The sequence below is a fragment of the Neovison vison genome, chromosome 1 (assembly GCF_020171115.1).
Source record: "Neovison vison isolate M4711 chromosome 1, ASM_NN_V1, whole genome shotgun sequence".
NCBI lineage: Eukaryota > Metazoa > Chordata > Mammalia > Carnivora > Mustelidae > Neogale > Neogale vison.
In genome coordinates this window covers 275379621-275406621 of record NC_058091.1, presented here as the reverse complement: position 1 = coordinate 275406621, position 27001 = coordinate 275379621, and the positions used below count along the sequence as shown (strand labels likewise).

At 42.1% G+C, this 27001-nt stretch overlaps 1 protein-coding gene across 2 annotated transcripts; it reads left to right on the top strand.

Moving 5' to 3' along the window:
- Nucleotides 1-9394: 9394 nt before the first annotated feature.
- On the top strand, nt 9395-26357 carry SLC26A2 (solute carrier family 26 member 2). Of its 2 annotated transcripts, none has more exons than XM_044231575.1 (4): nt 9395-9605; nt 21303-21480; nt 22538-23270; nt 24660-26357. In XM_044231575.1, the coding sequence occupies exons 3-4, from the start codon at nt 22563-22565 to the stop codon at nt 26175-26177; spliced, it is 2226 nt and encodes a 741-aa protein (XP_044087510.1). In that variant the 5' UTR covers nt 9395-9605; nt 21303-21480; nt 22538-22562; the 3' UTR covers nt 26178-26357. The 2 variants fall into 2 exon arrangements, with proteins under 2 accessions (XP_044087510.1, XP_044087501.1); XM_044231566.1 differs by having other exon boundaries at nt 22534-23270.
- The last annotated feature ends 644 nt before the right edge of the window (nt 26358-27001 follow it).

The window sequence follows — 27001 nt, the reverse complement described above, 5'->3', positions numbered from 1 at the left end:
TTCTAGGGTTTGTGATTTCTGGGACAAATCAAATAACAGATCACTTTCTGTACCTAAATATTTGTAGGAAAAGTGACTTATGCTCCTTCACCCTGGTTAAAAGTCACATGCTTTTTCTTTCTCCAAATTAAATGTTCTGTGTTCCCAGTCTCCATCCCACAGTGCTGGCAAGATATCAAATCTGGGTAATTATTGTTACTGCTGCCCCAGCCCAGATTCATGTGAAGGCCTGTTGGTCTAACTCAGTGCAGCCAGGGAACAACCCTTTGGCCTTTCGTTCACACTGATACCATAAATGTGCCCCTTATTTAGGTTGGTATGAACCCTGAAAGGCTAACCATTCTGCTCTTCACGGGGGTTCAGAGGTCCTCCAACCTCCCAGGCAACCCATATGGGATGCTTTCCTCCCTTCTGTCCAGGGCAGAAAGAGGCCCAAATTCTTGCCATCAATTGTCCTGCAAAGCCTACCCCCCATGGCTTGGCCTTGGGGAGGCTTTCAAAAATCTCCTTTCTCCCTAACTACTTGGCTCTTCGTTCTTTCCTTCTGGGACAAATTCAGCACAATTTCCCTCAAAGGCTCAAAGTGGGAAGGGATCTCTTCTTGAGCCTGAGAATGGTTACTTCCTGTCTTGCCACACAGTGGCCCTGAGAAGTGAGTGAACAAAAGACCAAGCCCCTTCCAAAGAGTCGGGTAGGGGACAGAGGGAAAACATCTATAATAGTTCAAAGCACTCTTTGTAATATTAAGAGAATGACAACAACATAAATGTCCCTCAGTGCTTAAATGAATGACCGTCAACCCAAACACTGGAATACTATTCAGCTGCTGTGACCAAAGACAGCCACAGTATTTCTTTCTTCCTTTCCTTCTTTTTTCCTTCCTTCCTTTCCTCCTTCCTTCCTTCCCTTTTTTCTTTCCTTCTTTCCTCCATGCCCAGTGTGGAACCCAGTCTGGGGCTTGAACTCTGGGATCAAGATCTGAGCTGAAATCAGCATTGGCCATCCCAGATGTTACCAAACCCTTTCTCTTGTATGTGGATGAAAAGGCAGGGGTGACTGAAGGAGTTTTGACTCAGATTCTAGGGCCTTGGCAAAGGCCAATAGCCTATCTTAGCAAGAAACTAGATCCAGTAGCGGCTGGGTTCCCCCTTGCCTCCGCATAATTGCTGTCACGGCCCTCCTGGTGAAGGATGCAAGTATATTTACAGAAATGGAATAAATTAGATTATGAAGGGGATTGGGCTAAGACTAGAACAGGAAAGTTAATTCTTCCTCGAAGACTAGGAGAAATTAGTAAGCCAAATAGATCAGGACACTCATTTGGGGACACGCAAACTTAAAGAGTTCCAGGTTTCTAAATTAGAGCGTTTGGCTCAGGATGTGGTTGATAAATGTGCTCAATGTCAGGCGGTAAATGTGGGAGGAGCTAAAATGGGAAGAGGGAAAAGAAAAAGAGGTAAGGAACCAGGAATTTATTGGGAAATAGATTTTACAGAGATGAAACCGGGAAGATTTGGACACAAGTATATGTTAGTTTTTGTGAATACCTTTTCAGGCTGGGTAGAGGCTTTTCTCGCCAAACATAAAAAGACAGGAGTGGTAGCCAAAAGCTACTAAAAATAATTCCTAGGTTTGGATTACCTCTCATGATCAGATCGGACAACGGCCCTTCATTTGTGAGTTCAATCTCACAGACATTGGGCAAGGCCATGGGCACTAATTGAAAACTACACTGTGCCTACCAGCCCCAAAACTCCAAATAAGTAAAAAAATAATAAACCAGACTCTTAAAGAAACCTTGACAAAGTTAATTCTGGAGACTGGCGATGGATGGATAAATCTCCTTTTCGGGCTTCTCAATCTTATAGCCTTATTAATTTTAATATGTTACTTTGTTCAATGTTTCTCTACTTGGTGCTGAGACTCCGTTACTGCAATGACTTCACGATGACAGATGATCCTTACCATGCACAGAGACACTTCTTCACTGTCAGCGCTGGATTCAGCTGCCTCTGTCTTTCGTAACTCCCCTACATACTCCTCAACTGATCAGTGTTGACCCAAATAGGTAGGGACAACTCTATGCCCCTATTCAGCAGGAAGAAATTACAGAAGATGAAACCTTCTACCTTCAACTACCTTAAAGATTTAAGGGTCAAAATTATTCAGGGGAAAATAATAAGGGAACAAAAGTCTGGCTGAAAAGTCAAAGATTTGACTAATCTCCAAAAGGGGGAAATGTAAGGACCTGTTTAGCCAGAGTGACTCCATCTTGGTTAAAAGCCATTTTGTTGTTTGTGCAGTAAAATTTAAACTGATCCTGCCCCTCTCCCCAAGAAAAACTTACTTAGAAGCAAGTCTGGGAAACCAATAAAATATGGTCAGCTAGTTCCTAATAATGGAGCCCAGAATACAAGGCCAGGTCAGCCAGTTCCTGATAACAGAGCCCAGAATACAAGGCCGAGTCGGGCCAGGTAGAGACATCCAATCAGTAAGAAACACACATGCATTTTCCCTAACCACCAAAGAATGTAAACCCCACCATTTGGGCGCTGACCGTGAGCACCAATTCTGACCAGAGTAATAGGTTAGTTCAAACAGCTACTATAGGGTAAATTGTAATTCAATTGGCCACCTGCGTGTGACCTAACATGACTACAATCTCATTGGCCACCTATGTGTGGCCAGACTTTTGCTCTATAAAAGGTAGTCTGTAAGATGGGGAGGGGTCGCACTCTCCGGAGGCGGCCCTGACCGGTCAGTCAGTCAATTCTTGAGCCTGTAAGCTGGGGGGAGTCTCTCTCTTCAGAGACGGCACTGGCCGGTCAGTCTGACTTCTAATGCTTAGCATAGAATAGAGCTTTGCATAACTTTCACCTTGTCTCAGTCTCATTCCCCTGGCCGATCAGTCTGACTTCTAATACTTATCATAAAATAAAACTTTAAATAACTCTCACTTTGTCTCAGACTCGTTTCGTTTAATAACAGACCTACCAAGCAGTAGATAGCCAAAAAGCAGCTCTTTATGCACTGATATACAACAGTCTTCAACATAGAATATTAATTTTTAAAAAGTGTAAAATAGTGTATATTTTATGTTTCTTCTGTGTAAAGAAACATCATCTTGTATCTGCATAGATCACTGGTTTGCCAACCCTCTGTGTGCATTAGAATCTCCTGGGTGTCTTTTAAAAATATCAGTGCCTGAGCTCACTGTACTCGAATTTGATCTTAATATCTGGGAATGGAACCCAAACATTGTTATCTTTTAAAAGTTTGCCAGGATTTTGAACCGTTGTATTTTCATTATCATTTGTTTCCATGATTTTTTTCAATTCTTCTTTAATTTCCCGGTTGACCCATTCATTCTTTAGAAGGATGCTGTTTAGTCTCCATGTATTTGTGTTCTTTCCAAACTTCCTCTTGTGGTTGAGTTCTAGCTTCAGAGCATTGTGGTCTGAAAATATGCAGGGAATGATCCCAATCTTTTGATACTGGTTGAGTCCTGATTTAGGATCAAGGATGTGATCTATTCTGGAGAATGTTCCATGTGCACTTATCAAAAAGAAAAGAGAAAGGACCCAAATAAATAAAATCATGAATGAAAGAGGAGAGATCACAACTAACACCAAAGAAATACAAACTATTATAAGAACATACTATGAGCAACTCTATGCCAACAAATTTGACAATCTGGAAGAAATGGATGCATTCCTAGAAACATATAAACTACCAAAATTGAACCAGGAAGAAATAGAAAGCCTGAACAGACCCATAACCAGTAAGGAGATTGAAACAGTCATTAAAAATCTCCAAACAAACAAAAGCCCAGGACCAGATGGCTTCCCGGGGGAATTCTACCAAACATTTAAAGAAGAACTAATTCCTATTCTCCTGAAACTATTCCAAAAAATAGAAATGGAAGGAAAACTCCCAAACTCATTTTATGAGGCCAGCATCACCTTGATCCCAAAACCAGACAAGGATCCCATCAAAAAAGAGAGCTATAGACCAATATCCTTGATGAACACAGATGCAAAAATTCTCACCAAAATACTAGCCAATAGGATTCAACAGTACATTAAAAGGATTATTCACCACGACCAAGTGGGATTTATCCCAGGGCTGCAAGGTTGGTTCAACATCCGCAAATCAGTCAATGTGATACAACACATCAATAAAAGAAAGAACAAGAACCATGTGATACTCTCAATAGATGCTGAAAAAGCATTTGACAAAGTACAGCATCCCTTCCTGATCAAAACCCTTCAAAGTGTAGGGATAGAGGGCACATACCTCAATATCATCAAAGCCATTTATGAAAAACCCACTGCAAATATCATTCTCAATGGAGAAAAACTGAAAGCTTTTCCACTAAGGTCAGGAACACGGCAGGGATGTCCATTATCACCACTGCTATTCAACATAGTACTAGAAGTCCTAGCCTCAGCAATCAGACAACAAAAGGAAATTAAAGGCATCCAAATTGGCCAAGAAGAAGTCAAATTATCACTCTTCGCAGATGATATGATACTCTATGTGGAAAACCCAAAAGACTCCACTCCAAAACTGCTAGAACTTATACAGGAATTCAGTAAAGTGTCAGGATATAAGATCAATGCACAGAAATCAGTTGCATTTCTCTACACCAACAACAAGACAGAAGAAAGAGAAATTAAGGAGTCAATCCCATTTACAATTGCACCCCAAACCATAAGATACCTAGGAATAAACCTAACCAAAGAGGCACAGAATCTATACTCAGAAAACTATAAAGTACTCATGAAAGAAATTGAGGAAGACACAAAGAAATGGAAAAATGTTCCATGCTCCTGGATTGGAAGAATAAATATTGTGAAAATGTCTATGCTACCTAAAGCAATCTACACATTTAATGCAATTCCTATCAAAGTACCATCCATCTTTTTCAAAGAAATGGAACAAATAATTTTAAAATTTATATGGAACCAGAAAAGACCTCGAATAGCCAAAGTGATACTGAAAAACAAAGCCAAAGTCGGTGGCATCACAATTCCGGACTTCAAGCTTTATTACAAAGCTGTCATCATCAAGACAGCATGGTACTGGCACAAAAACAGACACATAGACCAATGGAACAGAATAGAGAGCCCAGAAATAGACCCTCAACTCTATGGTCAACTAATCTTCGACAAAGCAGGAAAGAATGTCCAATGGAAAAAAGATAGCCTCTTCAATAAATGGTGTTGGGAAAATTGGACAGCCACGTGCAGAAAAATGAAATTGGACCATTTCCTTACACCACACACAAAAATAGATTCAAAATGGATTAAGGACCTCAATGTGAGAAAGGAATCCATCAAAATCCTTGAGGAGAACACAGGCAGCAACCTTTTCGACCTCAGCCGCAGCAACATCTTCCTAGGAACATCGCCAAAGGCAAGGGAAGCAAAGGCAAAAATGAACTTTTGGGATTTCATCAAAATCAAAAGCTTTTGCACAGCAAAGGAAACAGTTAACAAAACCAAAAGACAAACTGACAGAATGGGAGAAGATATTTGCAAACGACATATCAGATAAAGGACTAGTGTCCAAAATCTATAAAGAACTTAACAAACTCAACACCCAAAGAACAAATAATCCAATCAAGAAATGGGCAGAGGACATGAACAGACGTTTCTGCAAAGAAGACATCCAGATGGCCAACAGACACATGAAAAAGTGCTCCGTATCACTCGGCATCAGGGAAATACAAATCAAAACCACAATGAGATATCACCTCACACCAGTCAGAATGGCTAAAATCAACAAGTCAGGAAATGACAGATGCTGGCGAGGATGCGGAGAAAGGGGAACCCTCCTACACTGTTGGTGGGAATGCAAGCTGGTGCAACCACTCTGGAAAACAGCATGGAGGTTCCTCAAAATGTTGAAAATAGAACTGCCCTATGACCCAGAAATTGCACTACTGGGAATTTACCCTAAAGATACAAACGTAGTGATCCAAAGGGGCACGTGCACCCGAATGTTTATAGCAGCAATGTCCACAATAGCCAAACTATGGAAAGAACCTAGATGTCCATCAACAGATGAATGGATCAAGAAGACGTGGTATAAATACACAATGGAATACTATGCAGCCATCAAAAGAAACGAAATCTTGCCATTTGCGACAACATGGATGGAACTAGAGCGTATCATGCTTAGCGAAATAAGTCAAGCGGAGAAAGACAAATATCATATGATCTCCCTGATATGAGGAAGTGGTGATGCAACATGGGGGCTTAAGTGGGTAGGAGAAGAATCCATGAAACAAGATGGGATAGGGAGGGAGACAAAGCATAAGTGACTCTTAATCTCACGAAACAAACTGTGGGTTGCTGGGGGGAGGGGGGTTGGGAGAAGGGGGGTAGGGTTATGGACATTGGGGAGGGTATGTGCTTTTGGGTAAATTGGAAGGGGAGATGAACCATGAGAGACTATGGACTCTGAAAAACAATCTGAGGGGCTTGAAGTGGCGGGGGGGGGGTGGGAGGTTGGGGTACCAGGTGGTGGGTATTATAGAGGGCACAGCTTGCATGGAGCACTGGGTGTAGTGAAAAAATAATGAATACTGTTTTTCTGAAAATAAATAAATTGGAAAAAAAAATTAAAAAAAAAATAAAAGTTTGCCAGGAGATTCTGGTGTGTAGCTAGGACTGAGAACTGTTGGTATAGAATAACCGGAAGATAATATAGGAAACTGGTGCTGTGTTTGCCTCCAGGAGGAACAATGGGGTAAGAATGGATAGTGTGGGAGAAAGAATTCCTTTTCATCCTAAACTCTTTTGATCTTTTAAATTTGCTTGTACATGTTATCTGCTTTCAAGAACAATCAAACTTGAAAAAAAAAAAAATCCATAGCAGTGAATATATCAGAATAGCAAATTGGGAATAGCCTATTTGATCATGGGAGTCAGTCTGGGGCCCACTATAGCCTCAGAGCAAGTGACCGGTCCCACCTGGGAAGTGTGTTTGGTCGGGAAGTGCTGTGGAGGTAATTCCTCAAGGGGCCTCTCACCTGAAATGACTTACTTGCTGGCCCATAACACCCTCATTTCAGTTACTTTTCAGAAGGCAGTTTGGGACAGAGTAATGGCTAGAATACGTGACCTCCAGCTGCCAGCACCTCTGCGAACTCCAAGACGAATGGGAGGGAAAATGCCCGGGCTTATGTGGCTTCTGGCCGGCTGGGCTGCTGACCTGCTGTCATTGAGGAAAAGCAGATGAGCAGGGTTTGGCTTATGTGTTTCACCTCTCAGGTTCCTGCAGCAGGAACCTAGAGCATGAAGGTGAGGCAGGAATGGCAGACCAAAGTCCGCTTCCAGGGGCCCCTGGGGATGTGAGCTTTTGGGGCAGGCAGAGAGTCCACTGCATTAACTAGCAGTTGGAGAAGCTCACCTGGGAGGGAGAGAGGCACCAATGACTGGCCTAGAGCTTCCTCTGTAGCACCTCCCTCTTGCAGTGGGTCATAGCCACATGTTCTTGGGTTTTGGCATCTGGAAGCTCTCAGTTTGACCTCTGTTTGATCTCGGTTTGATCTGAGATCAAAATCCACTTCCAGCCAGTTGCATGACCTCTTAAGTAACTTAATATTCTGACCCTCAGTTTCCTCATCTGTAACGTGGATTAGAAAGTATGGAATAAGAGAAAAAAATCATAGCCATTATTAAATTATTAAATAGACACCAGTTTTTACTGGTATCTATTAGAGGCAAGGATGCAAGTTGCATTCTTACATTTGACCAACACAGTGGGTGTAGTGGGTAAGAGTGGGCTTTGCCATCAGATGTAACTGCGTTAAAATCACATTATTGTCACTTACTAACTGGGACCTTGGGCGAGTCACCTTACATCTCTGAGTCTCATTTCCTCACCTATAAAGGGAGCATCATAATATAGCAGCTCCTTGAAAGCTGCTATTAGGGTTAAATTAAATAATGAATGTGAAGACTTTTGTGCTTCCAGAGGTATACACCCAGAAATCAGCATCTGTTGCCACTGTGTGTTTTGCAGCCTACAGGTAGTTGGCAAAGTACTTGACACTCATTACCTCACTTGACCCTCTCCAGGACTGGGAAGGAGGGGCACATTAGGTGTGGGGGGTCGTGAGGCATCAGATACCTTTGGAGAAATGAGAACACTAATAGCTACTGACTTATTTCCAGTCACAAGGGACAGCATCAGGAGTAGAACACAGGTGTTCTGATTCCCAGTATGGCTTGTGACTTCTGGAAGCTCTGGATCTGATGGTTGACAGAAACTTGAGGATCATCTCTAGACAAGAAATTGAGTTTTTTAAAATTACTGTGCAGAGGTTCGCTGCAAAGGGAGGGAAAGGAAGTTAACCATTTTGCTTCTTTCACAGGTGCTCTTGACCTTCCACTCCCCTGTAGTGTCCCCTTCATTCCTCACAACTCCCCCTGCCCCAACAGGCTACAAACAAGAAGAAGACAGAGTGAATAAACATGTATTCAGTATCAGAGAGTGTCCAGTTAGGGGGCAGATAAAATTAAAGCAGGATGACAGGGTAGGATGTGACTGGCAGGGTAAGTAGGCCTCCCTGGAAGTGAGAGGGGGTTTTTAGGCTATGACCTGAGACAAGAAAGGAATCAGGCATTCAGAACCTGTGTTGGGGTCCCAAAAGAGAACAAGCTTGGTGGGGAAAGGGTGGAGAGCAGAGAGGGACAGATGTCCGGTGAGGAGAAAGGCACCAGGGCCCAGAGCATTCAGGGAGGAATTTGATTTTATCTATATATGTCAAGAAAACCCACTGATGATCTTAAATGAGGTTGGAATTGTATTTCCTCTCTATTCTTACATTTTTATTCACATCTTAAAAGGCAACTCTGGCTGTTGGGACCTTCAGTGGAGAGAATAGGTTACACTGAGGGCAAAACCCGTTAACGTCCCAGCTGACCTTTCCCCATTCTGGGCCTTCATTCCCCAGCTACAAAGCGGAGGTGGGAAGGAATGGGGTCCCAAGAAATCAGCGATAAAGACCTTGCCCCTCCCCCATAAACGCAGAACACTTAACAGCTCTAGACAGAACGCTTCTGTATTTCTCCTGACACTTTTTCCTCCCTACGCTTTCAGAGTTAGGGTGGAAAACCGGTAATAAGACCTCACAGGCGCAAGCGGAGGAGGCTTCTCCCTAAGAAACTGGGACTCGTGACGGTGCTGCCCGGAGCAGCCAATCGCGAGGAGGAGAGCAGCCAGGGGGCGGTACCCCCGCGGGCCGTGCCGCGTCATTGGCTGGCGGCCGCGTCGCTCGCCGGCGGGGCCACGTGACTGCCACCTCCGGAGCGGTAGTAAGGGCTGGGTCTTCCGCATCTCTCGGTGGGTAGCTCCTGGCCGCTCCACAGGTCTTCCGCATCTCTCGGTGGGTAGCTCCTGGCCGCTCCACACGGTCCCGCCAGGGCCCCGCCTTTTTCGGGGGCCGGGCGATGGGCGGGGAAGAGGACGCGCAGGTTAAAGGGAGGCCGGGACCGAGCTATCCCTGCCTGCGCTGGGGTGTCCGCTCAGTCTCGCCACGGCGGAGGACGTGCCGCGAGCCCTCGGTGAGCCGGGAGCCCCCAGACTGAGAGGTGAGCGGAAGGGAGGGGGCGCGAGAAGGGAGGAGGGAGAAGTGCCGGCCTGCGCGCGGTCAGAGGGTCCCTCTTAGGGGCATCTCGGCCTGTGTCCGAGGCGTGATGGGAGGAAGCGAGGGCGAGGTGGCCAGGCCGTGGTAGGTGGACGTGCGTTGGGGTTGCACCCTCTGTCAGCAAGGGCGATCAACCCCCCTTCTCCAACTGTGGCGATCCCGACCCTGCTTCTCAGCAACCCACCCCCTACCCCACACACATCCCCCTCCTCCTACGGTGCTGTTCTTCTGCCGGAGTCCTCAGCTAGCCGTCTGGAACCCAGATAACTGGGAGAAAGACCGAAGAGATTGGAGCCGCCACCACTACCCAGCCTCCCACCCTTGGACGGATGGGGAAACTGAGGCTTGGACACGCAAGACGACTTCATTATCTTGGTTTTTAAAACCACACACACCTTGTTAAGTACAAATCAGGAACTTAACTTCTTCGTAGACTAAGTTGAAATTCTTTCACTGGATGGATGGGGCCACTGAAGGGACACAGAGAAGGCCAGATCCTTGCCCGACATTATACAGCAAGTCCTTTGCAGAGCTAGGACTTGTACACAACTCTCCCAAACTCAGAGAATATCCGGCTGGGCCCTTTCTTTGCACAAGTTGGGGACCACGTGAGTTAGAAGCATATAGAACTTAAACTTTCCGGCACCCATTCTAGTTCCTTTTTCCCATTTCCTTATAAAGAGGACCTTCCAGTTCTCTTTATAAAAAATCTGGAACTAATGTGATATTCAATATTGGATTAAGCAGAAATTCTTGTTGTTGAATGTCAAGTGAGTAAGAAATGGAGAGCCAAGCCTGTTGGAAGAAATAAGCCCATTTGTTTTCCTTTCAAGACTCTCCAAAGGACAGACTAGAAGCTGTCGTGTTTTTGAACAAATGCTATGTGCCCAGGCACTGTGTTAAGTACTTGAGTTAGCTTTATACAACTTGCAGGTCAGCCCATTTTATAGGTGAGAAATTGATGCTGGCTAAAATGAAGTTTTTCATCAGTGCCATGCAGTTGTTGAATAGTGTAGCTGGGATCTGAATAGAGATCTGTCTGACTCTAGTACCTACCCAGTGATTCTCCTAGTGTGGCCCTCACCTCCCTGGCTCTGAGTCACCCAGGGTGCGGTCTTGGATCTCATTCCTGAATTTGCCTGAGAATCTGAATTTTAAAAGATCTCTGTATTTGAATATCATTATACTATAATATGCTGCTTCCCCGGGGGAAGATCTAGAGTTTACATATTCCGGGCTTTGGACAGGTCTAGATTAGATCTATGAGGGGTGAGCATTTTGAGCACTGACGTTACCTTTACTGAGCATAAACTGCCAAGCAGATGGTTACCAAACTGTAATTTCTTGACATGGCTTAGTTATGGTGAATGGAGGTGGAGAGAGAGGGGTCACTGCTTTTTCCTTACTCCATAGCTGTTAAGCTATCATTCATCCATTCACTCAAGAAATATTTGTTAAGCACTGGTTAGGTGCTGTACCTGGGTCAAGGCATAGGAGATACAGCTGTGAACAAAACAGAGCAAGTTCCTGCCCTCATGAGAAAGATAGTTAACCATGAGTGAATGAATGAATGTATACAGTGAGAGATGGTGAGAAGGGCCATGGAGAAAAATAAAGCCAAATAAGGGGGATAGGACTGCAGGGCAGGGATGGGCCCGGGAAGGAGACATGGTGATGGCAGTGGTGCTATTTTAGAAATTGTGTTTGGTAAGGAACTCATTATGACAGTAGTTGGGCAGAAACCTACAAGAAGCAAGAAGCAAAGCCATGAACATAGCCCCAAGCAGCATTCCAGTTAGAGGACCAGCAGAAGTGGATGGAGGTAGGAACCTGCTTGGCATGTTTGACTCTTGGCTGGGGTATGAATTACTCTAACCAAAGTGTAGTTACAGAGGTAAATTTTACATTGTTCCTCCTGATAGAAAAGGAAAATGAAAATGTTACCACTGCGTGGGTGTCATCTGAAAGATAAAAGTAATTTTATTATTAATCCTTTATCAAACCTGCTTCAATAATGTGTATATTCCTTCAAGCAGTAAAATTAGTAAATTAGTAAATTAGTAAGGTTCAGAAATGAGTTGAGCACTTAACCACGAACTGTTGATTTGATCCTGCTCTTAAAACATCATAGCAAGGAAACAGATTTGGGGGTAAAGTGGTATTTTAGAAAGGGAGGGAACCCTGGAAATTGGAAAATGAAGGTTGAGAATCTGGTCCTACTAGTTGAGCAAGTGACTGGAGGAAAGGATTCATAATCCCTTCTCAGATTTATTGAGGAGGCAAATGGGAGATGTATATGAAATCTTCTGGAAAGCAGTAAATTACTGTTAAGGAACTATTTAATAGTTTGATCCTTGTTTTACATTAAGTTATTTTCCTCTTGGGTATTTTACTTTTCTGTCTTACCTTGGTCTTGATACCAGAAACAATACATTCTAGCACTTGTGCTACTCGCCTAAGCTTTGTGGTGGTTCTACTTTTTGCAACACAGACAAAAGTGAACATTGTTAATTACTGGTGATGGCTGGGAAATAAGACTTTTTTGTCTTCATTACATTTACTTGAAACTCCACCTTTATTTCAATAAATATAGGTATACCACTATACACCAATGGGAGGCACTGTATCGGGTCTTGGGTTACATAGGAATGAGGATGACTTGGTGTTTGCCTTTAAATATGCACTCTAGGGGCGCCTGGGTGGCTCAGTGGTTTAGGCCTCTGCCTTCAGCTTGGGTCATGATCTCAGGGTCCTGGGATCGAGCCCCGCATTGGGCTCTCTGCTCAGTGGGGAGCCTGCTTCCCCCTCTCTCTCTGCCTGCCTCTCTGCCTACTTGTGGTCTCTGTCTATCAAATAAATGAATAAAAATCTTTAAAAAAAACAAATAAATAAATATGCACTCTAGTTTGAAAGACATGTGACTTTAAGTGCTAAGTAGTTATAAGGAATATGTCAGGGTAGCATAGCCAAAGAAGTTTTAACCCCTTTGTCCTCTGGCATTTGAGGTGGGCTTTAAAGGAGTAGGAAAAGGACCAAGATAGTTGGAGATAGAAGGAACAGGCATTCCAGATGAATGAACAACATGAGCGAAGACCTAGAGAACATAGGATGCTTAATATTTTCATGGACTGGTGACTAGAACCGTAGTGCTTGGAAGGAAGCAAAAGAAAGGCAGGTTCAGCTCATTTATGGAGAGAAACCTATACTAAACTTTTTAGATTATATACTGTAGGAGGTGGGGAGCCATTGCAGATTTTTGAAGAGTGTATCCAAATGGTTTTCTCTCATGTTGTTAATGAATGCTGCTTTTGAAGAAGAGGCAGCATACGTGGTGGTTAAAAAATGTTGGTTCCAGGATGTCTGGGTAGCTCAGTTGGTTGGGAGTCTGCCTTCGGCTGAGGACATGTCCCTGGAGTCCTGGGATCAGAGTCTCAAGTCTGGCTCCTTACTCGGCAGTGAGCCTGCTTCTCCCTCTGCCTGCCTTCTCCCCTGTTTGTGCTCTCTCTTTCTCTCTGAAAAATCAATAAAATCTTAAAAAACAAAAACAATGTTGTTCCCATTAAGTTTTTAAGGCTAAATTACTACTTGTAATTTTCAAGTAGTTGAATGGAAAAAACCCTGAACAGGTATGTTTGCAGAGTGCAAAAGTGCAGATGTAGCAAAACTTTAACAATGGGTGAATTGTTAAGTTGTGTAATAGGAAATGTGAATATACCAGTGTTCCATGTATCATTCTTTTAACTTTTCTGAAGATTTGAAAGTTTCAAATAAGCAGTCCAGAGACAGAATAGGTGTGAATCAGACAGGCTTTGGTTCCAGGCACCATACCACTGCTTACAAGCAGTGTGGGTCCTGGGATATTATTTCCAGACTACACAGACCACACCAGTTACAGTCTAGTTAGTTGAGATTTTTCCACATAAGTGAAGAGAGTCTTTTGGTGGAAGACTTGTTCATATCAATATTACGTTAATGTTAAGACTTCTCAAGTATTCCACAAACTTTAGATCTAGGTTATTTTATATGATTGCTACTTCTTTCCCCTTCTCTGTCTGCTTTTGGATTATTCGGTATTTTCTGTGATTCTGTTTTTATCTCCTTTGTTGGTTTATTGGCCATAACTCTTTGTGATTAATGGAATTGCACTGGGGTTTATAGTAGAAATCCTTAATTTATCACAGCCTACCTTCAGAGATAGTAAACCATTTCATGTATAGGATAAGAACTTTTTAGCACTATGCTTCCTTTCCTACTTTTGTTTATGTTAAAATAAATATTAAACATAAAATTGGGGCACCTGGGTGGCTCAATTGGTTAAACGACTGCCTTTGGTTCAGGTCATGATCCCAGGACCCTGGGTTTGAACCCTGCATCGGGTTCCCTGCTCCCTGCTTGTGCTCTCCCGTTCTCTGTCAAATAAATAAATAAAATCTTAAAAAAAAACTGGCCATTTTAACAATTTTAAACTTACAGTTCAGTGCATCAAGTATGATTCACAATGTTGTGTAACTATCAGTAGTCGTTACTTTTAAAACTTACAAGAGACTGTAACCATTAAGAAAGAAATCATTCCCTGCAGTCCCTGGTAATCTCTAATCTATTTTCTGTCTCTGTAAATTTGCCTATTGTAGATACCTCATGTACGCAGAATCATACAGTGTTTGTCTTCTTGTGCCTGGCTTCTTTCACTTAGCGACACGGGTTCAGAGTTCATCCATGATGTAGATGAAGAGTATCAGAACTACATTCCTTTTTAGTGGCTAAACACTATTCCATTGTATGGCTTGTGCCACAATGTTTATCCATTTATCTGTGGGTGGATACTTTGGTTGTTTCCACCTTTGGGCTGCTGTGAATAATGCTATTATAAATGGTGGCATACAAATATTTCAGTCCCTGTTTTTAATTGTTTTGGGGGGTGCTTATATCCCTAGGAGTGGAATTGTTGGGTCATGTAGTAATTCTCTTTACCTGTTTGAGAAATTACCAGACTGTTTCCCACAGGGGTTGTACCATTTTATATTCCCACCAGCAGTGTATCAATTACTTTTCAGAGAAACAGAACTCAGATTTTAGAAGGCAAAGGTAATTCTTTTTGGACTTTTTTTGGTTAAAATAACTTTTTAAAAATAGAAATCAGTTTGTCCATAACAAAATATTTATTTATTTATTTATTTAGAGATTTTATTTATTTATTTGACAGAGAGAAATCACAAGTAGATGGAGAGGCAGGCAGAGAGAGAGAGGGAAGCAGGCTCCCTGCTGAGCAGAGAGCCCGATGCGGGACTCGATCCCAGGACCCTGAGATCATGACCTGAGCCGAAGGCAGTGGCTTAACCCACTGAGCCACCCAGGCGCCCATAACAAAATATTTATTAAATGCCTTCTGTGTGACACATTTTATGCTAGGTATTGTGAGAGTTTGCAAAAAGTATAAAACATCTCCTTGAACAATTTGTAATGTAGTTGAGAAGGTAAAGCATATATTCAGCTCATTCATTGAACATCTAAACAATGGAAATTCAGAGAAAAATGAGATACTGTTTATTTGTTAATGACCAACATACTCTTCCTCTCATTTATTTTTCCAGTTAACGCTTCCCTCTCTGGCTTGACACCCCATTTCTTTCTTTTCTTTCTTTCTTTCTTTTTTTTTTTTTAAAGATTTTATTTATTTGACAGACAGAGATCACAAGTAGGCAGACAGGCAGGCAGAGGTAGGGAGGAAGGGAAACAGGCTCCCCGCTGAGCAGAGAGCCCAGTGCGGGGCTCAATCCCAGGACCCTGGGATCATGACCTGAACCAAAGGCAGAGGCTTTAACCCACTGAGCCACCCAGGCACCCGACACCCCATTTCTAAGTGCTCACTGGACATCCTCATTTGAACATCTAAGGGAAATGTCAAACCTGTGAAACCTAAAGTCAAACTTTTTGTTGTCTCCTTTCTTTCCACTTCCTCCTCCATGCTCCTAGACATCATTCTTCCTTTTGTGTGTGGTCCACCTCACGATTTGTGTTAGACTTGTCCTTCTCTGTTATTGTCTCTTGTCTAGTTGTACCACCGAAATGTCAAGCCTCTTGCACCCCTGCCCTGCCCTGGAGTTCATGACTTTGTCAGCCGTAGCGCATAGGATGAAGTCCAGGCTTTTTGGGATCAAATGAGAAACTAATCTTTCAGTCTAGTCTTAATCTCCTGCAGCTTCACCCCAGGAATCTGGCATTCTGGGTGATGTTTTCCTGGGTCTTGGATTATCCTGGGACTTTTCACTGGCCTCAGTCTCCTTTCCTTTCTTATGTGCAACTTCTTCACATTGGCCTGCGCCCTATGCTGCACTCTCCGAATATGCCAGACCTCTGTAGATGGCACTTAGATTGTGATAGCTCATCATTTATCATTGTCTTAACCCTCTGATTGTGTGGAGAAACTGGGGTTCTTATTCATTTTAGCAAGAACTTACTGATCCTTATGTGCTAAGCGTTGTTTTTGTTACTGGAAATATTCTATGTGTGAGAAAGACTGTAATAGTTTCTTTAGTTTATAAATACATAGTATAATAGTGCTATGAAGAAATAAAGCCAGGTAAGGGTTTAGAGAAGGATGGGGTGGAGTATTATTTTATTTGGAATGATCAAGGAAGGTCTCTCTAAGGAGATAATACTCCGTTGAGATCTGAAGGATGAGAAAAACCCTGCAAAGATCTAGGGGTGATTATTCCAGGCAAAAAGAACTTGAGCAAGTGCGAAGACCCTGGAAAAAGAGTCAAGTTGGCATGTTCCAGAAACAGCAAGAAGGGCAGTAGGAAATGAAGGTAGAGAGGTAGGCAGGGCTCAGATTTCATAGGCAATTAGAGTGCCCCAGATAAGATGGTGGAGGGGAGTGAAAAGTGGTTAGATTCTAGGTACTTTGGGCAGTGGGGAGAAGATGGATAGCCATCTGAGATGGAGCAGACAGGACTTGTTGATGGATCATATATAGGATTGGTGGGGTAGGGAAAAGAAAGATTGACCCTTTGGTTTGGGGTCTAGGTTCTGATGCATTGTGTCTATCACAGTGATTAGTTTATAGTAGGTGCTTAGTAAATATTTATGATGTAATGAAGACCAGTACTCCCATAGAAAAGTCAGCCTCTAGGAGCTCCCATAGAAAAGTCAACCAATCCAGCATTGGAAGGCTTGTTGACACTCATGAACATTTGTAGAATAAGCAAAGGTTGCAAACCCACAGAACAAAGATGGGTCTGAATTTTCATCTGATGGGGAACAGTCTTTCCTTTTGCTTCAGGAGGCCTGCCCTCTCACAGCATTAGCTTCTCAGTCTAGGGCCTGGAACAGTTTGCCTAGACTCCAGCCATCCTGGCTGCAGGTACCTGTGAATAGGTTGGAGATGGGTATGGAGCTATGATCTTCCCTGGATTTGTCTGGCAACAGTGGGTTGGAGGATGGGATGGCACTGTGTAAATGGAGACTCTACCTTAGTTGTACCTGTTTATGGTTTAGTTTTTTCTAAAACAACCTTAAGTTCTTTCTTTATTCATAAAAGACAAAAAAGCTAAAATATTAATTGCTTAGTAGGAAAAGAAATATTAGCATAACAGAAGATGTAATAAGATAACATATAATTATTTATGAAATGAGTGATATTTTAAACCCTTCTCAGAAACCTTCAGGGACTCTGTACAGCCTGCACATCAAAGTCTGCCTTTTTTAAGCTGGCATACAGACTCCTCCAGAATCTCTCTCAGGTACCTTCGCAGCTTCCTCTTTAACCAATTTCCCATGTGCGTCTGGTGCTTGAAACATTCTAATTTCTGATTCTTTTCTGCCAATCTCAGAACGATCTGAGTTTTCTTCTCCCTCATATATTTTCCAAGTCCTCTTTTACTCTTTCAACTCTGACTCAGACTTTAGAGCCCAGGTGAGACATGAGACAGGTTCTTCGCTTGAAGCCTTTCTAAACGCTTCCAGCTCCTGGAGATTTCTCCCCTGTGCAGATGGTTTGATCATGGTGGTCGGCGGCTTCGGTTTTATGTGGCAGCGAGTGTGGCATGTACAGACAGGTCGAGCAAAGCATGACTATGGAGCCATTTTGTTTCAGAGGCTGACTTTACCGCTCTCCTCTGAACATAATTGTCGTCTGAAAGGGCATTTCAGTTTCACGAATTGCACAACTGGTATATAAGCACTGTTAGTTAAAATCCTATGCTGTAATTACCAAAAGTAGACATAGTTTTGCTTATATCCAAATCTTCAAAAGGAAGTTTGCTGACCGCTGTTGGGCATATACAGAAGAGGTGTGACCTCTCTTCTAGTCCATTGCTCTAACCTCTTGGTAATTCACACGGATATTGTTCCAGAGCTGCTGGTACCCATCTGGGTCAGACCACCTTCTAGGTGGTCACAGCTGCGTGTGTGCTGTTGAAGAAGGAAGTTCAGAAATGTCTTTCCTTTTTGTGTTGCCTGAGCTACTACTGTTATTTAATGTATGCATATGTAAATGTATTTTTCAAATGGTTTTTTAAAAAAGATTTTTATTTATTTATTTGACAGAGAGGGAAGGATCACAAGTAGAGCAGCAGGCAGAGAGAGAGAGGGGGAGGCAGGCTCCCTGCTGAACAGAAAGCCCAATGTGGGGCTCGATCCCAGGACCCTGAGATCATGACCTGAACTGAAGGCAGAGGCTTTACCCATTGAGCCACCCAGGTGACCCTCAAATGGTTTTTTTCCCCACTTCGGATTCCTGCAAAGTAATGTGGAAAGCTTGAATGTTTTCTTGAACCTTTCCTCTTCTCACTCTCAGTGATCAGTGTTATTAGAGGGAGGAACTAGCCTAGATGTTAGAGTAGAATCATGTTTTGTTAAACTTAATGGAATGTATGGTTTGTATTTCATCCTCCTTAAAATGGATGTCTGGCTATAAGCTCTATTCCAAGGATAAACACTGTCATTTCTTAATGTTCACGGAGCAATTGATGAATACTATAATTGAAAGCAGTAATTGTCTTGGGGAAGTGAGAGGATTTTTGTGCAAAAAGGGGTATTTGAAAAATATGTTCCTGAGTAGATATTTCCACTTGAAAGTAAATATTGCTTTGCATCCTCCTTTTTTCTGTATTTGAGTTATTTGCTTAGCCAGTGTTGTAGTTCCTATTTTAGAAAGCATATACCTGGACATTTTGGAGGATAGAAAGACTACTTAGAGTGGAGCTTGTTCCCAAGGAGCTTAGTTTGTATGAAAGTCATACCTACAATTTAGTTTAAGACAATTTTTAATGTAGTTTTGTGTTGTTTTGGGTTTTAAAATAGTGTGAAAGGGAGGGACGCCTGGGTGGCTCAGTTGGTTGGACGACTGCCTTCGGCTCAGGGCGTGATCCTGGAGTCCCGGGATCGAGTCCCACATCGGGCTCCCAGCTCCATGGGGAGTCTGCTTCGCTCTCTGACCTTCTCCTTGCTCATGCTCTCTCTCACTATCTCTCTCTCTCTCAAATAAATAAATAAAATCTTAAAAAAAAAATAGTGTGAAAGGGAAAAAATATGTAGTGTTGAGGAGAATTTTAGGAGGTGAGTAGGACAGATGTTGGAGACTATAGATGGCTTTTAGATTCAGACTGATGGCTGTTATCAGTTCCACTTCTAGGACTGTTTGTGAACGAATACCTAAATTTTTGAGAGCTAGAGATGAAAAGGACCGTGGCCAAGATTATAGTGAATGGAGAGTAGGGTACAAGTTTGTAGTTACCAGTGCTAGGGAGCAGATAGGTGAAAGTGGGATGTGTAGGGTAGCTGAATTCTAACGTGTTTGAAAGTATCTGAGGTTAGAGAAAGCTAATTAGATAGGTGGTAGGAATAGCACCATGCTCAAAAAGAGCTATGCTTAGAGTCCTAAAATCTAGATTTTGTTACCTGGCTCAGTCATTTACAAGCTAAATAAATTACTACATTAGGCAAGTCCTTTCACTTTTATAATCTACCTATATTTAAAGTGGATCTCTTGGGGTGCCTGGGTGGCTCAGTTGGTGAAGTAACTGACTCATGATTTTGGTTCAAGTCGCGATGTCAGGGTCATGATATCTAGCCCTGTATCAGGCTCTATGCCTTTCGTGGAACCTGCTTAAGAGTCTCTCTCTCCCTCTGGCTCTCCCTCGCCCTTCCCCTCATGCTCTCTCAAAAATAAGTAAGTAAGCAAATAAATAGATAAATATTGGGCTTCTTATAGATAGCATATAGTTGGGTTTTATTTATTAAATTTAACCTAAAACTCACTACCTTTTAACTGACATGTTTAGACTATTCACAGTTGTAATTATTTTTGTTTGTTTTAAATTCTACCATCTTGCAAGCTGTTCCCATTGTGTTCCACCTACTTTTGGTTCTTTTTTTCCTCTTTCTTTGCTTTCTTTTGGATTGAAAAATTTTTTATGATCCTGTTTTCTCTCTACAGTTGTCGTATTATTTGTATTTTTAAAAAATTAGTGGTTACTCTTGGGTTTATAATATACATCTATTATCAGAGCCTGCCTTCAAATAACAATTTATCACTTCATATCTAGTTTAAGACCTTACAATTCCCAATTCCTCCAACCATTTTTTGTGCTATTTTTATATAGTTTATACAATTTTACATTTATATATTTTATTTTGCCTTAAATGCATTCCTGTTGTTATGTAGAGGTTTATCTTTTAGAGCAATTAAAGACATTATAAATTTTAAAATGGATTTTATTTTATTTTCATGTGTTCCGTTCCTGGACTTTATTTCTTTCATTTCTTTGTTGTGTATTGTGTGGACCTATTTCTGTCTGATATATGTAAATACGGTAGCACTGGTCTACTGGAAGTTCTCTTAGTATTTGTCTGAGAAAGTTTTTATTTCTCCATCTCTTAAAAGATATTCTCTCTGGTTATAGAATTGTTGACAGCTGTTTTTCTGTGATAAAGGCATTACCCCGTTATCTTCTGATGTTTCAAATGAGAAATCAGTTATAATTTTTGTCTTTGTTCCTGTGCATTTTAATTTGGCTGTCTCAGATGTTATCTTTGTCTTCAGGATTTTATCTTTGCTTTTAGCAGCTTGAGTATGATATGTGTAGGTGTGGGATTTTGTTTTATTTTTGTTTCTAAATTTTTTTTTTTTGGTATTCTCTGAGATTCTTGGATCTATAGTTTGGTGTCTGTCTTTAATTTTGGAAAATTCTTGGCTACTGTGTCTTCAAATATTTTTTTTTCTGCTCATTCTTTGTCCTCTCCTTTTGGGATTCCAATTATACATAAGTTAGATTGCTTAATATGTCCCATAGCTCTTGGATATTCTCTTACATTATTGTTATTGTGGTTTTTTTTTTAATTCTGTTTTTTTTTTCTTTCTTTTTCAGTTTGGGTAATTTCTTTTGACTGGTCCTTAATTTCATGGATCTTTCTTTGACTCTGTCAAATATGTTGATGACCCTGTCAAAGGCATTCATTCTTCATGCATTAACTGTGTTTTTCACTTTTAGTATTTCAATTCAATTCTTTCTTACAGTTTCCATCACTCTGTTGCATTTTCTAGTATTAATTTTTATCTTTTTCCTTCCCAGATAGCAGCCATGTCAGGCAAGATTAAGATTTTGTTGGTTTTTTCTTATGCCTCTTTTGTGTATCTTAGGGTTGGAAAAGCCTTTTGACCCAGGAATCACCAAGAGCTGTTCCAAAATAGAAGGACATAAGAAAAATACTCAAACTAGGTTGGCCTGAGTAGGAAGTAAGAAGAGAGTTATAGACGGGTTGCATTGAGGAATGAAGAGCTGCTGTGTGTATCCATAAATCTGATTGACTTGCTCAGGGTAAGTGGTCATCTAAATCTGTTCTTTTCTTCTTTATAACTTAATAAGATCATAAAGTAACTATTATTTCACTCTCGTTAAATGGGATGACCAGCTATAGCCCCTTCATCCAAACAAAATTAATGTGTGTTATTTTTACAGTAAAGGGTGTTTTTTTCTGTCAATTCCAAAACGGGAAATTTTCTGAGTCTTCCATCTAATATATTTTAATCTCTGTTTGGCCACAGTCATAAAGTTGTATATTCATTTGTCCTTTGATTCATTCAAATATGTTGTAAGTCTCCTGTCTCAGAGTTGTACATTTGTTGGTAATTACAGCAGTGAACAAGATATCCTTTCCTCCAGGAACTGGAGAGACTCTTACTTAACTAACACAAAAGTGTGATTAGTACTATTATGAAGCTGCAAAATGCTATGGGATACAGAGAGTATAGTGATTCACTTGGGCTAGGGGACTGGTCCGTGCTTTGTAGAAGAGGTAGCATTTTAACTGGGTATAAAAATGATTAGAACCTTGATGGTCAGAGAGGTTGCTTGCCATTCAAGCTAAGCAAACAGCTAACACAAAGACATTCACTTGTGAAGTATCTGGTAAGCAGTTTATGGTCTATTACAAGAAAAGGACCATCTTAGTTTCAGGGACTTGCAGGTAGCAGTGAAGGTTTGAGACTAGATCCTGTTTTGTGGTATACCAGGGAGTGAAAAACTTGGAACAAAGACAGTGATAGTGGGAGGGGACAGGCCATCCTGATATCTTTTCTGGAGGGGAAAACTGCAAGGGGAGCCAGGCAGAGATGGAGAGGAATTCCTGATAGTTTATACTTTGGGAAGTCCCATATCTAATGACTTATTTGCTTTGACTTGGCTGGTTTTGGTCTGGTTTTGTTCTTGTTTTCCCTGACCAAGACATACGAGGCTCAAGTAAAGAAAGTGAATCTGATACTTGCCCCCAAACTGAACTTCCTCTTCACTCTCACAAAAGACAAATAGAACTGTTAAAATGTGTGAGCACTGAGAATTACTTAATCCATTAATTCTGGTGTTTTCTTCAAGGTAGAAGGCTGAAGCATCTATCTCCAGAAATGTCTTCGGAAAGGAAAGAGCAAAATGATCTGTCACCCAAGAATTCAGTTGAAGAAAACCAGCAAAACCTTTCTCTATCTGATATGCATCTGGAGCTCGAAAGGGGCTCGGGTACTGCCTTGAAGCAATTTGAAGCAAGTGATCAAAGCACACCTTACCATAGGATCCACATGGAGCCTCAAGAGAAGTCAACTACTGACTTCAAGCAATTTGTCGTTAAAAAACTGCACAAGAGTTGCCAGTGTAGTTCAACCAGAGCCAAAAATATGATTTTGGGTTTCCTTCCTGTTTTGCAGTGGCTCCCAAAATATGATCTGAAGAAAAACATTTTAGGGGATGTGATGTCTGGCTTGATTGTGGGCATCCTATTAGTGCCCCAGTCCATTGCTTACTCCCTGTTGGCTGGCCAAGAACCTATCTATGGGCTGTATACCTCTTTTTTTGCCAGCATCATTTATTTCTTATTGGGTACCTCCCGTCACATCTCTGTGGGCATTTTTGGAATATTGTGCCTTATGATAGGTGAGGTAGTTGACCGAGAACTACTCAAAGCCGGCTATGACACTGCTGAGGGCATGCCTTCTCATTTCGGGATGGTTTCAAATGGGAGCGAGCTGTTAAACCAGACATTGGACTGGATGTGTGACAGAAGCTGCTACGCGATTGCGATCGGCAGCACGGTGACCTTCCTGGCTGGAGTTTACCAGGTAAGAAACCATGACATGAGTCCTTCTTTCTAGCAAAAGCAGTCCCTGTACTTGAAATCTCAGATCTCTCAGGGGTCTCAGAGAGTGTAATAATTAAAGCTGTCATTCATTGAATGCTCAGGACATGTGAGGGATAGAGCCAAAATTCAAGCCCAGGTTTGACTCCACAGGTAAGATAAGGCTGCTTCTCTTCTCTCAACTTTAGGCTGCCTCTTAACCAAGGAATTTCATCAGCCAGACTGTCATTATCTGGTTGTAAAAACGTTGACCAGCTAGGAACCTCAGATCACTCAGGACAACTCCATCATTTTACATGTTGAGAAAGGCTGGGTTTGCTTGTGATGATGTGTGGTTGCTTATCAGAAGAGTCAGCATGAACAAACCAAGAGGAGGGTAACAGGCTACAGGTTGGCAAAGGGAGGAGGGCAGGTGGTTTCAAATTGTAGATGCCCCACCTTTAGATTTGTTGCTCTGGTGAGTGATTCTCACCAAAGATGGCAATTTTCTTGGACCTCTGGGGAACAATTGAGAACCACCATTTCGTATTATTAGCCAGAAGAAAGGATTAGAAAATTAGATTCTCTTCGGGTCTCCCATAGAATCTGCTAAGCAACCATTATCATCCTGCCCCTGTCTTTTGGCCTCCAGGCATCAATGCCAGCATTAAACCTCTTCTCCGTTATAGGCATTTGGTTCCAGTGTGGACTGGGGGAGGGAGAGTAGCTCCTTTCATGTGAAGAGGAGAGGCAGAAGCGGGTGACAGGCAGAAGAGTGGGGGGCTCTGCGGGGTCTGTTTGCTTTTTTATTATTATGTCTCACCAGTGAGAATAGGCTCAGTAGAATTCTGAGGAATCGTTGGGAAGAGGAAAAAATAAAGAAATGAAAAAGTTTTGTCTTTGAGGATGCAGATTTGGTATGGGAGGCAGTTTGGCACCAGCACATACACACTGAATGAGAAGAGTTTCTCAGAGAAGAGTAAAACTTCACTTTTATAGTACTGATTCGTAATTTAATGAAAACACATGGGTTTTTTAATTAGGAGAATTTTTCCAGGTTGAGTTTTTATAATTTCTTGTGGATCCTTAAGGATTTTTTCTTTTCCAAAGAGGTCTGAACTTTATTCATGCTTAAGACACATTGTAGAAGAAGGTAGGAATCTTCAGTTCTTGTCTCATGCGGGCTGAGTAACAGTGTGACTTTGGGCTAGTTTCTTAGCCCTCTGTGTGTCAGTAGAATGAGAGGACTGATGTACAGTTGAATTTTTTCCTACCTCTGACATTTTGTGATGCTGCAGGTACATCTCCATGCAAAGCAATGCCAGGGTATTTATTTAGAGGGTTTAGAGCTCTTTTCCACTTACATTTAACACTTATATATCCTTCCTTCCAGGTAGCGATGGGCTTCTTCCAAGTGGGCTTTGTTTCTGTCTACCTCTCAGATGCCTTGCTGAGTGGATTTGTCACTGGTGCCTCCTTCACTATTCTTACGTCTCAGGCCAAGTATCTCCTTGGGCTCAGCCTTCCTCGGAGTAGTGGTGTGGGCTCGCTCATCACCACTTGGATACAAATCTTCAGAAACATCCGTAAGACCAATCTCTGTGATCTCATCACCAGCCTTTTGTGCCTTTTGGTTCTCTTGCCAACCAAAGAACTCAATGAGCACTTCAAGTCCAAGCTTAAGGCACCAGTTCCAACTGAACTCATTGTTGTTGTGGCAGCCACATTAGCCTCTCATTTTGGAAAACTAAATGAGAAATACAATACCAGTATTGCTGGGTCTATTCCCACAGGGTTCATGCCACCAAAAGCACCCGACTGGAACCTAATTCCTAGTTTGGCTGTAGATGCAATAGCTATTTCAATCATTGGTTTTGCTATCACTGTATCACTTTCTGAGATGTTTGCCAAGAAACATGGCTACACGGTCAAAGCCAATCAGGAGATGTATGCCATTGGCTTTTGCAATATCATCCCTTCCTTCTTCCACTGCTTTACTACTAGCGCAGCTCTTGCAAAGACCTTGGTTAAAGAATCAACAGGCTGCCAAACTCAGCTTTCTGGTGTGGTGACAGCCTTGGTTCTTCTGTTGGTCCTCCTGGTAATAGCTCCTTTATTCTATTCCCTTCAGAAAAGTGTCCTTGGTGTAATCACCATTGTAAATCTCCGGGGAGCCCTGCTTAAATTTAAGGATCTGCCCAAGATGTGGAAGGTTAGCAGAATGGATACAGTTATCTGGTTTGTTACCATGCTGTCCTCTGCACTGATAAGTACTGAAATAGGCCTGCTTACTGGGGTTTGTTTTTCTATGTTTTGTGTCATTCTCCGCACTCAGAAGCCAAAGACTTCATTGCTCGGTTTGGTGGAAGAGTCTGAAATCTTTGAATCCATGTCTGCTTACAAGAATCTTCAGACTACGCCAGGCATCAAGATATTCCGTTTTGTAGCCCCTCTCTACTACATAAACAAAGAATATTTTAAATCCACTTTATACAAAAAGACTCTCAACCCAGTCTTAGTAAAGGCCGCTCGGAAGAAAGCCGCAAAGAAAAAGATCATGAAGGAGACTGTGATTCTCAGTGGAATCCAGGACGAAGTTTCCATGCAACTTTCCCCTGATCCCTTGGACCTTCATACCATAGTGATTGACTGTAGCGCAATACAGTTTTTAGATACAGCAGGGATCCATACACTGAAAGAAGTTCGTAGAGATTATGAAGCCATTGGCATCCAGGTTCTACTGGCTCAATGCAATTCCTCTGTGAGGGATTCCCTGGCCTCTGGAGAGTATTTCAAAGAGGAAGAAGAAAATCTCCTCTTTTATAGTGTGTATGAAGCAATGGCCTTTGCAGAATATCAGAATCAGAAAGGAGTATGTATTTCCAATGGTCTGAGCCTTTCTAGTGATTGAGAATGTAGATGGAAAGAAGAATGATGTCTAGCCAATAGGTTAAGGTTTGAAGGATGTAACATTTTGTAGTTCCACAGTGGAAACTGTTGCACTTGAAATTTTAACCTGGGGCACTTGGGTGGTTCTGTCGGTTAAGCGTCTGCCTTCGGCTCAGGTCATGATCCCAGGGTCCTGGACAGTTAAGCATCTGCCTTTGGCTCAGGTCATGATCCCAGGGTCCTAGCATTGAGCCCCACATTGGGCTCCCTGCTCAGTGGGGATCCTGCTTCTCCCTCTTCCTCTGTGTGTTCACCCTTGCGTGCGTGTGTGCGCTCTCTCTCTCAAATAAAATATTTTTTAAAAAAGAAAGTTTCACCTGTTTGTTAGACATTATTCCTTTGATGCTGATGGCCTCTGTAGATAGACATATGTGGCGAAGTTTATAGTTGGGCAGAATCACAAAGAAGTAAATAATGTGGTTTCAGGCTTCCTTGCAGATATGAGGTATTCTTGGAATTACATAAATTTTGAACTGTAGGGGCACCTGGGTGGCTCAGTGGGTTGAGGCCTCTGCCTTCGGCTCAGGTCATGATCCCAGGGTCCTGGGATCGAGCCCTGCATCGGGCTCTCTGCTCTGCAGGGAGCCTGCTTCCTCCTCTCTCTCTCTCTGCTTGCCTCTCTGCCTACTTGTGATCTCTGTCTGTCAAATAAATAAATAAAATCTTTAAAAAAAATATTGAACTGTAAACTAGCCCTCAAACTCAATTACCATGCTATTGTAGAAGATAAGCATCTGGACTCTTCCTTCAGCATCAGGAGGTAAAGCTGACATTGACGTGGGAAGC

What these genes read in the sequence shown, in the direction of transcription:
- SLC26A2 (XM_044231575.1), top strand. Translation starts at nt 22,563, where the DNA reads ATGTCTTCGGAAAGGAAAGAGCAAAATGATCTGTCACCCAAGAATTCA. An exon ending in TCCTGGCTGGAGTTTACCAG is followed by an intron (nt 23,271 to 24,659) that starts GTAAGAAACCAT and finishes CCTTCCTTCCAG; the next exon opens with GTAGCGATGGGCTTCTTCCA.